The 15434-nt window shown below is 49.0% G+C and overlaps 1 protein-coding gene across 3 annotated transcripts; it reads left to right on the plus strand.

Annotated features, from left to right (window-relative positions):
- The first annotated feature begins 6736 nt into the window (after positions 1 to 6736).
- CUNH18orf32 (chromosome unknown C18orf32 homolog) lies at positions 6737 to 14427 on the plus strand. Of its 3 annotated transcripts, none has more exons than XM_088476539.1 (3): positions 6737 to 6838; positions 12233 to 12422; positions 14105 to 14427. In XM_088476539.1, the coding sequence occupies exons 2-3, from the start codon at positions 12243 to 12245 to the stop codon at positions 14177 to 14179; spliced, it is 255 nt and encodes an 84-aa protein (XP_088332665.1). In that variant the 5' UTR covers positions 6737 to 6838; positions 12233 to 12242; the 3' UTR covers positions 14180 to 14427. The 3 variants fall into 3 exon arrangements, with proteins under 3 accessions (XP_088332665.1, XP_088332666.1, XP_088332667.1); XM_088476540.1 differs by having other exon boundaries at positions 6738 to 6847; XM_088476541.1 differs by having other exon boundaries at positions 6738 to 6838; positions 12238 to 12422.
- Positions 14428 to 15434: the final 1007 nt, after the last annotated feature.

Genomic DNA, 15434 nt, shown 5'->3' on the forward strand with positions numbered 1-15434 from the left:
GGTCTGCCTCTAAGAGACCGGGGAGGGAGACCTGTGACTGTGCCTCTAATTGTAGTTGCTCTCTCCATGCGTTATGACAGAGATCTCTCCTTCCTATCAGAGATCCCTGGAGTTGCAATTCGCTAAGGTTACTGTGACAGGCAGTCTCAGAGATCTCTCTCCCGTCTAAGTGACAGGCTGTGATGTGGATGAACATTGCATACTCCATCTAGCCTCTGCAGTGTCTCTCAGCGGCCATTGCTAGACACAATTATATCTGTGTCCAGCCAGTAAGTGCCCAAAGAGTCTTTTTAAAAAAACAACAACTTTTTTTTCATTATTACCAAGTACTACACTGCCCCCACCCAGCTACTTAATACCACATGGCTGGCAATTTTCTGGGTAGGAGAACATTTGGATGACCACCTGCCGAATATGTGGTTGCTGCTCCATCTGCCTCCAAAGCACCTTTGGCCTGCCAAGGCATGGATTCTACGAGACTCCTGTGGTATATGTTACTCCTGTAGGTTGTGAGGTGGAGCTTCTGCATGTCGGATACATTGGGGTCAATCCTATTAGGTGCGAATTGTGAGTAGCGAGTTTGTATCTTGACACTTGCACACTGCGTCCCCTAGAATTCTCCAATCCAATGAAAAATGCCTATTCGCAATACTCGCAGCGGCGGGGTGTGAATTGACTGCCAAATGAGATGTAAGAGAAATGCATGAAAAAGTGCGTATGCAGTAGCTAATTTAATAACGGCTTTTAAACGGACAGGCACGCGTTTTTCTGACCACGCCCCCGTTACCACTCCCAAACGCTGACAGCCTGTCAGTCACTTTGCGGACGCACAGTGGATCCCATCAGAATCGCAATGCGATTTCTGCGTATGTGCAGTGCCGCTTATACGCATGCGTGATCGCAAATAATTGTTCGATCTGCGTGAAAATTGCATTAGCGTCCATCACTGAATCAGCCCCAGTGTAACACATTATACAGGGCTTTACAGAGATTACTTAGGCATTCCCATCAGTTGTTTGCTCCCGAGTGTTCATGGCAACGGCGATGTTAGACCAGCTGATACCCTTCTTCCTCTCTACAGTGTTGGTGAGTCTGCCACTGCAGCCTCCGCTTCCTGTCCACTGTCCATTGCTGACACTAGTGGTTTTCTCCTGTAACCCATCCACTTCATAGCTCGTAGTACATTCACAAATGATCTCTGCTGTAACGTGTCATTATTTCAGTTCCTGTCAGTTTGATCCAGCCTGGCCCCTCTTCCCTAAACGCTCATCACCAAGGCTCACCGGACGGTGGCTCATTGCATGATTCTGGTTTTTATGTACCATTCGCTGAGATTGTTGTGGGAGAGAGTCGCAGCCTCGCAGGATATCGGCATTTTCTGAGATACTCAAACCACTGCCCCCAGCAACGGCATTTTTTGGCTAAAATTGTCGGGACTTGGTTTAGAACCCCGTGGACAACCCTCTTAATGACTAATTAGGCAAAACAATTTTTTTAATTACCTTAATTTGGACAATAATGATGTCACCTTTGTGGTGAAAAAAGTGTTGGAAAATGGGCTTAATGAAGTGGGACAGGTATATGGGGGGGCTGTATGGATGAGACAGGTGTTTATAGGTTTGCAGGTGCATGTGACAGGTATATGTGTAACAATTAAAAAAAAAAATACTTTAATGTCACATCCCAGGCCCAGAGGTAGTATGTGAAATCACCACTAGGGACAGTCACTCCCCCGCCTTGGAGGTAGTAGATGTGATCACCACTAGGGGCACTGTCACTCCCCTGCCTTGGAGGTAGTAGATGTGATCACCACTAGGGGCACTGTCACACCCCCGCCTTGGAGGTAGTATATGTAGTATGTGAGATCACCACTAGGGGCACTGTCACTCCCTCGCCTTGGAGGTAGTATATATGATCACCACTAGGGGCACTGTCACACCCCTGCCTCGGAGGTAGTATGAGATCACATTAGGGGGGTGTAATACCCCCGCCTCGGAGGTAGCATATGTAGTATGTGAATTCACTGCTAGGGGCACTGTCACACCCCAGCCTTGTAGATAGTATGTGAGATCAAAACTAGGGGCGCTGTCAGTCCTCCGTCTCGGAGGTAGTATATGTAGTATGTGATATAGCTGCTAGGGGCGCTGTCACACCCCAGCCTTGTAGGTAGTACATGTAGTATGTAAGATCACCACTAGGTGCGCTGTCATGCCCCAGCCTTGGAGGAAGTGTATGAGATCACCTCTAGGGGCGCTGTCACTTCCCCGCCTCGGAGGTAGTATATGTAGTATGTGAAATAGCTGCTAGGGGCGCTGTCACACCCCAGCCTCGTAGGTAGTATATAGTATGTGAGATCACCTCTAGGGGCGCTGTCATGCCCCAGCCTTGTAGGTAGTATGTGAGATCACCACTAGGGGCGCTGTCATGCCCCAGCCTTGTAGGTAGTACATGTATGTGAGATCACCACTAGGAGCGCTGTCACTCCCCAGCCTTGTAGGTAGTATATGTAGTATGTGAGAGCACCACTAGGGGTGCTGTCATGCCCCAGCCTTGGAGGAAGTGTATGACCTCACCTCTAGGGGTGCTGTGACTCCCCCGCATCGTGGGTAGTATGTGTAATAGCTGCTAGGGGCGCTGTCACTCCCCAGCCTCGTAGGTAGTATATGAGATCACCACTAGGGGTGCTGTCACACCCCCGCCTCAGAGGGAGTATATGTAGTTAGGGGCGCTGTCACACGCCAGCCTCGGAGGTAGTATATGTGATCACCACTAGGGGCGCTGTCACACCCCCGCCTCAGGCAGTATATGTAGTATGTGACATCACCACTAGGGGCTATGTCACACCTATGCCTCAGAGGTAGTATATCTAGTTAGGGGAGCTGTAACACCCCCGCCTTGTAGATAGTATATGTAGTATGTGAGATCACCACTAGGGGCGCTGTCATGCCACAGCCTTGGAGGAAATGTATGAGATCACCTCTAGGGGCGCTGTCACTCCCCCGCATCGTGGGTAGTATATGTAGTATGTGAAATAGCTGCTAGGGGCGCTGTCACACCCCGGCCTCGTAGGTAGTATATGTAGTATGTGAGAGCACCACTAGGGGTGCTGTCATGCCCCAGCCTTGGAGGAAGTGTATGACCTCACCTCTAGGGGTGCTGTGACTCCCCCGCATCGTGGGTAGTATGTGTAATAGCTGCTAGGGGCGCTGTCACTCCCCAGCCTCGTAGGTAGTATATGAGATCACCACTAGGGGTGCTGTCACACCCCCGCCTCAGAGGGAGTATATGTAGTTAGGGGCGCTGTCACACGCCAGCCTCGGAGGTAGTATATGTGATCACCACTAGGGGCGCTGTCACACCCCCGCCTCAGGCAGTATATGTAGTATGTGACATCACCACTAGGGGCTATGTCACACCTATGCCTCAGAGGTAGTATATCTAGTTAGGGGAGCTGTAACACCCCCGCCTTGTAGATAGTATATGTAGTATGTGAGATCACCACTAGGGGCGCTGTCATGCCACAGCCTTGGAGGAAGTGTATGAGATCACCTCTAGGGGCGCTGTCACTCCCCCGCATCGTGGGTAGTATATGTAGTATGTGAAATAGCTGCTAGGGGCGCTGTCACACCCCGGCCTCGTAGGTAGTATATGTAGTATGTGAGATCACCTCTAGGGGCGCTGTCATGCCACAGTCTTGGAGGAAGTGTATGAGAGACCCTCTAGGGGCGCTGTCACTCCCCCGCATCGTGGGTAGTATATGTAGTATGTGAAATAGCTGCTAGGGGCGCTGTCACACCCCAGCCTCATAGGTAGTATGTGAGATCACCACTAGGTGTGCTGTCACACCCCAGCCTTGTAGGTAGTACATGTAGTATGTGAGATCACCACTAGGTGCGCTGTCACACACCAGCCTTGTAGGTAGTACATGTAGTATGTGAGATCACCACTAGGTGCGCTGTCATGCCACAGTCTTGGAGGAAGTGTATGAGATCACCACTAGGGGCACTGTTACACCCCCGCCTCAGAGGCAGTATATCTAGTATGTGACATCACCACTAGGGGCTATGTCACACCTCTGCCTCGGAGGTAGTATATCTAGTTAGGGGAGCTGTCACACCCCTGCCTTGTAGATAGTATATGTAGTATGTGAGATCAAAACTAGGGGCGCTGTCATTCCCCCGTTTCGAAGGTAGTATATGTAGTATGTGATATAGCTGCTAGGTGCGCTGTCACACCCCAGCCTTGTAGGTAGTACATGTAGTATGTGAGATCACCACTAGGTGCGCTGTCACACACCAGCCTTGTAGGTAGTACATGTAGTATGTGAGATCACCACTAGGTGCGCTGTCACACCCCAGCCTTGTAGGTAGTACATGTAGTATGTGAGATCACCACTAGGTGCGCTGTCACACACCAGCCTTGTAGGTAGTACATGTAGTATGTGAGATCACCACTAGGTGCGCTGTCACACCCCTGCCTTGTAGATAGTACATGTAGTATGTGAGATCACCACTAGGTGCGCTGTTACACCCCAGCCTTGTAGGTAGTACATGTAGTATGTGAGATCACCACTAGGTGCGCTGTCACACCCCAGCCTTGTAGGTAGTACATGTAGTATGTGAGATCACCACTAGGTGCGCTGTCACACCCCAGCCTTGTAGGTAGTACATGTAGTATGTGAGATCACCACTAGGTGCGCTGTCACACCCCAGCCTTGTAGGTAGTACATGTAGTATGTGAGATCACCACTAGGTGCGCTGTCACACACCAGCCTTGTAGGTAGTACATGTAGTATGTGAGATCACCACTAGGTGCGCTGTGACACCCCAGCCTTGTAGGTAGTACATGTAGTATGTGAGATCACCACTAGGTGCGCTGTTACACCCCCGCCTCAGAGGGAGCATATAGTATGAGATCACCGCTAGAGGCGCTGTCACACCCCAGTCTCAGAGGTGGTATTTGTAGTATGTGAGATCACCGCTGCAGGCGCTGTCACACCCCAGCCTCAGAGGTGGTATATGTAGTATGTGAGATCACCACTAGGTGCGCTGTCATGCCACAGTCTTGGAGGAAGTGTATGAGATCACCACTAGGGGCACTGTTACACCCCCGCCTCAGAGGCAGTATATCTAGTATGTGACATCACCACTAGGGGCTATGTCACACCTCTGCCTCGGAGGTAGTATATCTAGTTAGGGGAGCTGTCACACCCCTGCCTTGTAGATAGTATATGTAGTATGTGAGATCAAAACTAGGGGCGCTGTCATTCCCCCGTTTCGGAGGTAGTATATGTAGTATGTGATATAGCTGCTAGGTGCGCTGTCACACCCCAGCCTTGTAGGTAGTACATGTAGTATGTGAGATCACCACTAGGTGCGCTGTCACACACCAGCCTTGTAGGTAGTACATGTAGTATGTGAGATCACCACTAGGTGCGCTGTCACACCCCAGCCTTGTAGGTAGTACATGTAGTATGTGAGATCACCACTAGGTGCGCTGTCACACACCAGCCTTGTAGGTAGTACATGTAGTATGTGAGATCACCACTAGGTGCGCTGTCACACCCCTGCCTTGTAGATAGTACATGTAGTATGTGAGATCACCACTAGGTGCGCTGTTACACCCCAGCCTTGTAGGTAGTACATGTAGTATGTGAGATCACCACTAGGTGCGCTGTCACACCCCAGCCTTGTAGGTAGTACATGTAGTATGTGAGATCACCACTAGGTGCGCTGTCACACCCCAGCCTTGTAGGTAGTACATGTAGTATGTGAGATCACCACTAGGTGCGCTGTCACACCCCAGCCTTGTAGGTAGTACATGTAGTATGTGAGATCACCACTAGGTGCGCTGTCACACACCAGCCTTGTAGGTAGTACATGTAGTATGTGAGATCACCACTAGGTGCGCTGTGACACCCCAGCCTTGTAGGTAGTACATGTAGTATGTGAGATCACCACTAGGTGCGCTGTTACACCCCCGCCTCAGAGGGAGCATATAGTATGAGATCACCGCTAGAGGCGCTGTCACACCCCAGTCTCAGAGGTGGTATTTGTAGTATGTGAGATCACCGCTGCAGGCGCTGTCACACCCCAGCCTCAGAGGTGGTATATGTAGTATGTGAGATCACCACTAGGTGCGCTGTTACACACCCGCCTCAGAGGTGGTATATGTAGTATGTGACATCACCACTAGAGGCGCTGTAACACCCCAGCCTCGGAGGGAGTATATAGTATGTGAGATCACCGCTAGAGGCGCTGTCACACCCCAGTCTCAGAGGTGGTATTTGTAGTATGTGAGATCACCGCTGCAGGCGCTGTCACACCCCAGCCTCAGAGGGAGCATATAGTATGAGATCACCGCTAGAGGCGCTGTCACACCCCAGTCTCAGAGGTGGTATTTGTAGTATGTGAGATCACCGCTGCAGGCGCTGTCACACCCCAGCCTCAGAGGTGGTATATGTAGTATGTGAGATCACCACTAGGTGCGCTGTTACACACCCGCCTCAGAGGTGGTATATGTAGTATGTGACATCACCACTAGAGGCGCTGTAACACCCCAGCCTCGGAGGGAGTATATAGTATGTGAGATCACCGCTAGAGGCGCTGTCACACCCCAGTCTCAGAGGTGGTATTTGTAGTATGTGAGATCACCGCTGCAGGCGCTGTCACACCCCAGCCTCAGAGGTGGTATATGTAGTATGTGAGATCACCGCTAGAGGCGCTGTTACACCCTCGTCTGGCAGATCGTGCAGTGCACAGTCCGGGCTCTATGATGATGCGGAAGTGACGGCCGCTAGTTCCGGTGCTGAGAAGAGACTGACAGGAGCCGGAAGCAGGTACCGTCTGTGTGTATTATGGAGGCTGGGGAGAGGGGAGAGCTCTGTATATACTGTACGGGCGGGGGATACATTATTGTAACATATGCTGTATTTGGTGATACATTGTATATAGGACGGTGTTGCTAACTTTACGCTGCTCTCTAATTGGCACTCAGCAGGCCCAACATCGTATGCAGGATGGGAGGATGCTGGGCAGCGTATGGCAGGAGGGGAGGAGGCAGGGCAGCGTATGGCAGGATGGGAGGATGCTGGGCAGCGTATGGCAGGAGGGGAGGAGGCAGGGCAGCGTATGGCAGGATGGGAGGATGCTGGGCAGCGTATGGCAGGAGGGGAGGATGCTGGGCAGCGTATGGCAGGGCAAGAGGAGGCAGGGCAGCGTATGGCAGGATGGGAGGATGCTGGGCAGCGTATGGCAGGGCAAGAGGAGGCAGGGCAGCGTATGGCAGGAGGGGAGGATGCTGGGCAGCGTATGGCAGGAGGGGAGGATGCTGGGCAGCGTATGGCAGGGCAAGAGGAGGCAGGGCAGCGTATGTCAGAATCAGGGGTGTATCTAGGGATCCAAGCGCCCCTGGCAATGTAATGGACTGGCGCCCCCCCTATGCAGTGCCCCCAGTAGTAGTCTCCCCTATACAGTGCCACCAGTAGTGGCCACCCCCCTAAATTACCCCCAGTAGTGGCCACCCCTATACAGTGCCCCCAGTAGTGGCCATACCTATACAGTGCCCCCAGTAGTAGCCACCCCTATACAGTGCCCCCAGTAGTGGCCACCCCCCTAAATTGTCCCCAGTAGTGGCCACCCATATACAGAGCCCCCAGTAGCAGGCACCCCCCCATAAAGTGCCCCAGTAGCGGCCACCCCCTATTTCAGTGCCCCCAGTAGTGGCCATCCCCCTAAATTGTCCCCAGTAGTGGCCACCCATAAACAGAGCCCCCAGTAGCGGGCACCCCCCCATAAAGTGCCCCCCAGTAGCAGCCATCCCTTATTTTAGTGCCCCCAGTAGTGGCCTCCTCTATAGAGTGCCCCCAGTAGTGGCCACCCCTATACAGAGCCCCCTATAGTGGGCACCCCCCATAAATTGCCCCCAGTAGCTGCCACCCCCTATTTTAGTGCCCCCCCTACACACACACACAAAGAAAAAAAAACTTACCTGATCCTCACTCCCGACACGACCGCCGCTGTCCGCTCAGTCCCACCCGCTTTTCTTCTGCATGGGAGAGACATCATACGCATGACGTCTCTCCCATCACATGCTGCAGAGGGAGCCGGAAGACGGAGCTCATTAGTGAGCTCCAGCCGGCTCCCTCTGCAGACGACGCAGCAGCTAATGAGAGTCAGGCAGACTCTCATTAGCTGGCTGCTATTACAAACACACAGCCGCCGCTGGCAGCTGCGTGTTTGTAAACTATGTAGGGCAGACCGCTCTCACTGCGGTCTGCCCTACACTTGTGGGGCCGAGGGACTTGTCCACCCCTTGGCTACTGGTGGCACTGCCGGGTGGCGCCCCCCTTTGGTCGGCGCCCCTGGCGAGTGCCATCCTGGCCAATGGGTAGATACGCCCCTGGGCAGAATGCAGGGTAGCGTATGGCAGGACGGGAGGATGCCGGGCAGTGTACGGCAGGACGGGAGGATGCCGGGCAGTGTACGGCAGGACGGGAGGATGCCGGGCAGCGTACGGCAGGACGGGAGGATGCCGGGCAGCGTACGGCAGGACGGGAGGATGCCGGGCAGCGTATGGCAGGACGGGAGGATGCTGGGCAGCGTATGGCAGGACGGGAGGATGCTGGGCAGCATATGGCAGGACGGGAGGATGCTGGGCAGCATATGGCAGGACGGGAGGATGCTGGGCAGCATATGGCAGGACGGGAGGATGCTGGGCAGTGGATGGGAGGATGCTGGGCAGCGTGTGGCAGGATGGGAGGATGCGGAGCAGCGTGTGGCAGGATGGGAGGATGCGGGGCAGCGTATGGCAGGATGGGAGGATGCGGGGCAGCGTATGGCAGGATGGGAGGATGCAGGGCAGCGTATGGGAGGATGCAGGGCAGCGTATGGGAGGATTCGGGGCAGTGTATGGCAGGATGCAGGGCAGCGTATGGGAGGATGCAGGGCAGCGTATGGGAGGATTCGGGGCAGTGTATGGCAGGATGCAGGGCAGCATATGGCAGGATGCAGGGCAGCGTATGGGAGGATGCAGGGCAGCGTATGGCAGGATCGGAGGATTCGGGGCAGTGTATGGGAGGATGCAGGGCAGCGTTTGGCAAGACAAGAGATGTTAGGTTGTTGGTTGCCATAAATTTAGCTCAGGATAATACAGGGCAGCATATAGTGGCACAAGCGTTTATGGTATAAATGGGCTGCATACATACTAGGAAGGCAGAATAGAGTGGCACAGGAGGTAACAGCTTATTATACACTTATCTACAGCATTTATTGTGGCACAGAGTTAGTAATATTCCTGAATACTTAATGCTACATATTATAATGTGTATATATACTATGTACATTGGAGTGTGAGTTGAGGTTTGGACTATATAATGAAGGACATGACTACAGCTTGGGCAGAGAGACTGTACAGAGGTCAGACCTGGAGTTCCATAGACCTTCATTGTACAGATGTGTGATAAGTCTGGCGTGAGTGAGCCGCCAGGTCCCGTGCAATTCTGCTATCGCCGGGCGTCTTTTTTTTTTTGCCGAAAATGCGTCTAAGTCACAATGCGATGAATCTCGGATGCACGGGTAGAATGCTGATTAATGTGATATGTGACACTTGTATATCTGTATGCTCCTGAGTCTGTATATAGGAGACTGCGCTGAGTAATGTGAAATGTGACACCTGTATATCTGTGTGTGACTGAGTCTGTATATGGGAGACTGCGCTGAGTAATGTGATGTGTGACATCTGTATATCTGTGTGCTCCTGTGTCTGTATATGGGAGACTGCGCTGAGTAATGTGATATGTGACACCTGTATATCTGTGTGCTCCTGAGTCTGTATATGGGAGACTGCGCTGAGTAATGTGATATGTGACACCTGTATATCTGTGTGCTCCTGAGTCTGTATATGGGAGACTGCGCTGAGTAATGTGATATGTGACACCTGTATATCTGTGTGCTCCTGAGTCTGTATATGGGAGACTGCGCTGAGTAATGTGATATGTGACACCTGTATATCTGTGTGCTCCTGAGTCTGTATATGGGAGACTGCGCTGAGTAATGTGATGTGACACCTGTATATCTGTGTGCTCCTGTGTCTGTATATGGGAGACTGCGCTGAGTAATGTGATATGTGACACCTGTATATCTGTGTGCTCCTGAGTCTGTATATGGGAGACTGCGCTGAGTAATGTGATATGTGACACCTGTATATCTGTGTGCTCCTGAGTCTGTATATGGGAGACTATGCTGAGTAATGTGATATGTGACACCTGTATATCTGTGTGCTCCTGAGTCTGTATATGGGAGACGGCGCTGAGTAATGTGATATGTGACACCTGTATATCTGTGTGCTCCTGAGTCTGTATATGGGAGACTGCGTTGAGTAATGTGATATGTGACACCTGAGTCTGTATATGGGAGACTGCGCTGAGTAATGTGATATGTGACACCTGTATATCTGGGTGCTCCTGAGTCTGTATATGGGAGACTGCACTGAGTAATGTGATATGTGACACCTGTATATCTGGGTGCTCCTGAGTCTGTATATGGGAGACTGCGCTGAGTAATGTGACACCTGTATATCTGTGTGCTCCTGAGTCTGTATATAGGAGACTGCGCTGAGTAATGTGATATGTGACACCTGTATATGGGAGACTGCACTGAGTAATGTGATATGTGACACCTGTATATCTGTGTGCTCCTGAGTCTGTATATGGGAGACTGTACTGAGTAATGTGATATGTGACACCTGTATATCTGTGCTCCTGAGTCTGTATATAGGAGACTGTGCTGAGTAATGTGATATGTGACACCTGTATATCTGTGTGCTCCTGAGTCTGTATATGGGAGACTGTACTGAGTAATGTGATATGTGACACCTGTATATCTGTGTGCTCCTGAGTCTGTATATGGGAGACTGCGTTGAGTAATGTGATATGTGACACCTGAGTCTGTATATGGGAGACTGCGCTGAGTAATGTGATATGTGACACCTGTATATCTGGGTGCTCCTGAGTCTGTATATGGGAGACTGCACTGAGTAATGTGATATGTGACACCTGTATATCTGTGTGCTCCTGAGTCTGTATATAGGAGACTGCGCTGAGTAATGTGATATGTGACACCTGTATATCTGGGTGCTCCTGAGCCTGTATATGGGAGACTGCACTGAGTAATGTGATATGTGACACCTGTATATCTGTGTGCTCCTGAGTCTGTATATGGGAGACTGTACTGAGTAATGTGATATGTGACACCTGTATATCTGTGCTCCTGAGTCTGTATATGGGAGACTGTACTGAGTAATGTGATATGTGACACCTGTATATCTGTGTGCTCCTGAGTCTGTATATGGGAGACTGTACTGAGTAATGTGATATGTGACACCTGTATATCTGTGCTCTTGAGTCTGTATATAGGAGACTGTGCTGAGTAATGTGATATGTGACACCTGTATATCTGTGTGCAACTGAGCGGCCGCTGCATCGTAGCATTTGAGAGACTCAGTCACATGCAGATATAAGAGCGTCACATATCAAATTATTCAGCAGTCTCCCGCTGTGTCCTATTCACATCACATTGTGACTTATATGCATTTCTGGCCAAAAACACACCAGGCGTGCCGAGAGGGGCCGTTTGACACGACTGCAGCCAAGACAAGTGAGGACACATCTGTACTTTGAGGGTTAGACTTTTTCTGCTGTTGCGCTAATAAGCTGGTTTTCCTAATATACCCTTACCCTTGGCTCTGGTCCAGCGTGTGTATAGTGATGCCACCTAGTGTGGGAACCGTATCACTGCACTCTCTTCCATCCATAGACTTCTGGGAGTTATAAATGAAAACTGGTGCACAGGGAAAATGTGACGTAACCTGTAACGACCAACCAGACAGATTCTGCCATTTTTCTTGTACAGTTTGTAAAATCCGAGGAAGTGTCTGGCTGCTCCGGCCACATTTTTATCCTATCCAGCCATTTTCATAAATGTCCTCAGTTGGCTTTAAGGGGAAATATATCAAGCGTTTTAAAGAGTGGCGTTGTTGCCCATAGCAACCAATGAGCTTCAAAGTAGCATTTATTAGGTACGTCACATAAAATGATAGGTAGAAACTGATTGGTTGCTATGGACAACTAACATGTCTCGATACATCTCTCCCAAAGTCTTTACCCAGCTAGGTAACAACGCACTCTGCCTGGTCAAAGCCAAGATTGGTTTTTACAATGTAGTGTTTCCCCCAGATCAGCAGCCATGGTGTGCATCCCCTGCATCGTCATTCCAGTCCTCCTGTGGGTCTACAAGAAGTTTTTAGAGCCCATCGTATACCCTTTCATATCTCCATTCATCAACCGCATCTGGCCACGGAAATCTGTCCAGAGCGCTGCGGCCTCCTCTAACCAGGAGAAAGTAGAGTGCAATGGCAGCAGCGAGGTATGGATCATTTATTTATATACTGTGTATTAGATAGAGACTGTGCACTGACAATTCCTCCAACCAGCACCTCTGTACTCCTAGTGCAATACCTCTGCTCTTGTTCTTATACCCTTACACATCAGTCCAGCCCTGTCTGCTGTGCTAATCACAAACTTAACCAATGGGGAGCTAATAACACTATAACAAAGCTTCTAAACAGTGGAGAAGTTGCTCACAGAAACCAATCCTCTACTAACTAGCATTGATCAAGTAAATGATAGGAATCGAGCTGATTGGTTGCTGGGGCAACTCCTCCACTTGCGAACGCTTTGATACATCCCCCCCTTAAATCTGTAATCGCTCCCTCTACTGATGTCTTATTCATGGATGGAGTTATGACTCCCATTCTGGGAAAAATATTACTAGGCGGTGAATGATCTGATCACTGCTAAATCTAACGTCCATTATACACAAGACTGTCAGTAACAGGGGCCTACACAGATGGTGAAAGATCAGGAGAGGTTGGTTAGATTTAGGCATCATCCGCATGGATATAGTAAAGAGACCCAAAAGAGGTGATAGAGAAAAGCAGAGGACCTAGGACTGAGCTCTGTGGTCTCCAACTGATAGTGGAAATGGAGAGGAGGTGAAGCCAGAGACACAAACACTGAAAGACCGATATGATGCGTAGGATAAGATCCAGGAAAAGATAATGTCCTGGGGACCTAGAGAGTGTATCGTTTGAGAGAACAGCAGTGTCAAACATTACTAAACAATCTAGAGCACAGGTTCTCAAACTCGGTCCTCAGGACCCCAAACAGTGCATGTTTTCCAGGTCTCCTAACAGAATCACAAGTGAAATAATTAGCTCCACCTGTGGATCTTTTAAAATGTGTCAGTGAGTACTGACTACACCTGTGCACCAGCTAGGTGACCTGGAAAATGCGAACTGTGTGGGGTCCTGAGGACCGAGTGTGAGAACCACTGATCTAGAGAATGGCTAATGTAAGGCTGCTTCCGTGTCATGAGATCCTGACCTGTACGGCCAAGAGCTGTAAAGTGAAAGGTCAGAGGATCATTCAACATGTCACAGCATTAATAGATTTCAGGAAATTAATATTTGATTAAAAATTAAAAGATTTCTAAATCAAATGAGGGGCGCTATGAAATTGGGTGATACGGGCGCTATCCTGCTGTCTCACTACTTGGGGTGGGGGGGGGTGGTCATGAGTCGGGTGAGTAGAAATCTTGAAAAACATTTATGCAACTTTTTACATATTCAGCATAGTGATATGTGGTCTTATTATATTGTTTTCCATTTTATTTTCCAATGTTAGCTGTATCTGATACACAGGCACTGCGACTGGCTCCCAGGCCGTGATCTAGTGGTGGTGCTGGTGCGTTTAGCATTGCGCTTCAGCCATCTTTAATGCCCATTTATAAACTGCCCATACAACCAAAGGGGTTAAAGGAAGAGCTGGTTACCGGTCAATATAAATGTTGAATATATTTCTCTGATATATTTCTCTGATTATAGTTGATCAGGACATCAAACTATGATAGTTTTAATGACCTTGGTATACACCGATCATGTTACGAGAAATGATCCAAACATACGTCTAGAAAAACGCAGCTATCTCTGTATTTATATGTATAACAGAATGACTCCCTCTGATTTGTGTTTTGTTTTCTCTCTGCAGCCGCAGAGTAACGGAGCCGCTAGTGGAAGTGTCGCCGAGGGACATGGAGAAATCGCCAATAAAAAGACAAACTAAAACGTCTCCTACTTACAGAAGGACATCTGTTCACGGACTCTAACTCTACCCGCCTTCCAAATTTCTAGGATAAACGCCGTCTCTTGCTTTGCTGTCAATAGAGCAATTTATTTATTGACCGTTAAATGTAAAAATAATCATTTTGTATTGTTTTGTATATATTAATATAATGCATTCCAGATTTTTAGACATTATCACTGAAATAAGTCACAATCCCAACCAATAATAAAGTGATTTGTTGTACCCTCTATTTTCTGCTCTATGTGCACAGACTGGCTTACATTGGGGAGAAGCTGCAGCAAACCGTATTATCCCTGCCTGCAAACAGAAGGAGAGCCTGGTTCTTGTATATGGTTTGCCCTTGTGCACCTTGTAGCTGGTCTTGCACCTAGCTCTGAACTAGTTCCAGCGTCTCCTCACTCCGGGTTTTGCGCATTAAATATTAAAGGTTTAAATATCGTTTATGCTTTTTTAATTAGTCACAAATAAAATCTTAGTTACTTTATGTAAGAAAGAAATGTGTAATAATCACAGATGTATGTGTAAATACTTCAGAATACAGAGAATATTTTGGGTAAAGCTTTACTAATGGGTGCAGAGGATTTCTCTCCGCTATGAAAAACAAGGATAATTCTGTTAAGTCATAGGACATTTTATTTCATTTATTGACATGAGCGGGTGCTTGGCTTTGATAAAATGAATGAGCCCAAAGTGACAAAGTTCCTAAGTGTACACCAATGCCTGTCTGTACCAAAGAGGACACTGTGTGCAAAGTAGGGATGTGCAGGCTCGGATAGGTTCGAGTTTGCATGCCGAGTTCGGATTTTTCCCTCCAAAAATCGGGTCTCAGAAAGAGGCAAAACGTCATCTTTCATGGACCAACATCATCTTCCATGGACAAAAGTCCATGGAAGATGTTTGTCCATGAAAGATGACGTTTTGCCTCTTTTTGAGACCCGATTTTTGGAGGGAAAAGTTTGAACTCTGCATGCAAACTCGAACCTATCCGAGCCTGCACATCCATAGTGCAAAGTAGCTCGTAAACATCTATAAAATGTGTATTGATTGAAAGTAAGGAATGTTTCAGTATCCTCTAAAATAATAGTGGCTTTTCTATAACTAACTTTCTCTCTTCAAGGCTTAGTACATCTTTCTGTGTTAAGGATAAATTAAATAAAGTACCAACCAATCAGCTCCAAACTGTCATGTTAAGGCTGTGTTTAAAAAAATGACAGGAGCTCATTAGTTGGTACTT

The sequence above is a fragment of the Taudactylus pleione genome, unplaced genomic scaffold (genome assembly GCF_031769625.1).
Source record: "Taudactylus pleione unplaced genomic scaffold, aTauple2 ptg000189l, whole genome shotgun sequence".
NCBI lineage: Eukaryota > Metazoa > Chordata > Amphibia > Anura > Myobatrachidae > Taudactylus > Taudactylus pleione.

What these genes read in the sequence shown, in the direction of transcription:
- CUNH18orf32 (XM_088476539.1), top strand. Translation starts at nt 12,243, where the DNA reads ATGGTGTGCATCCCCTGCATCGTCATTCCAGTCCTCCTGTGGGTCTAC. An exon ending in AGTGCAATGGCAGCAGCGAG is followed by an intron (nt 12,423 to 14,104) that starts GTATGGATCATT and finishes TTCTCTCTGCAG; the next exon opens with CCGCAGAGTAACGGAGCCGC.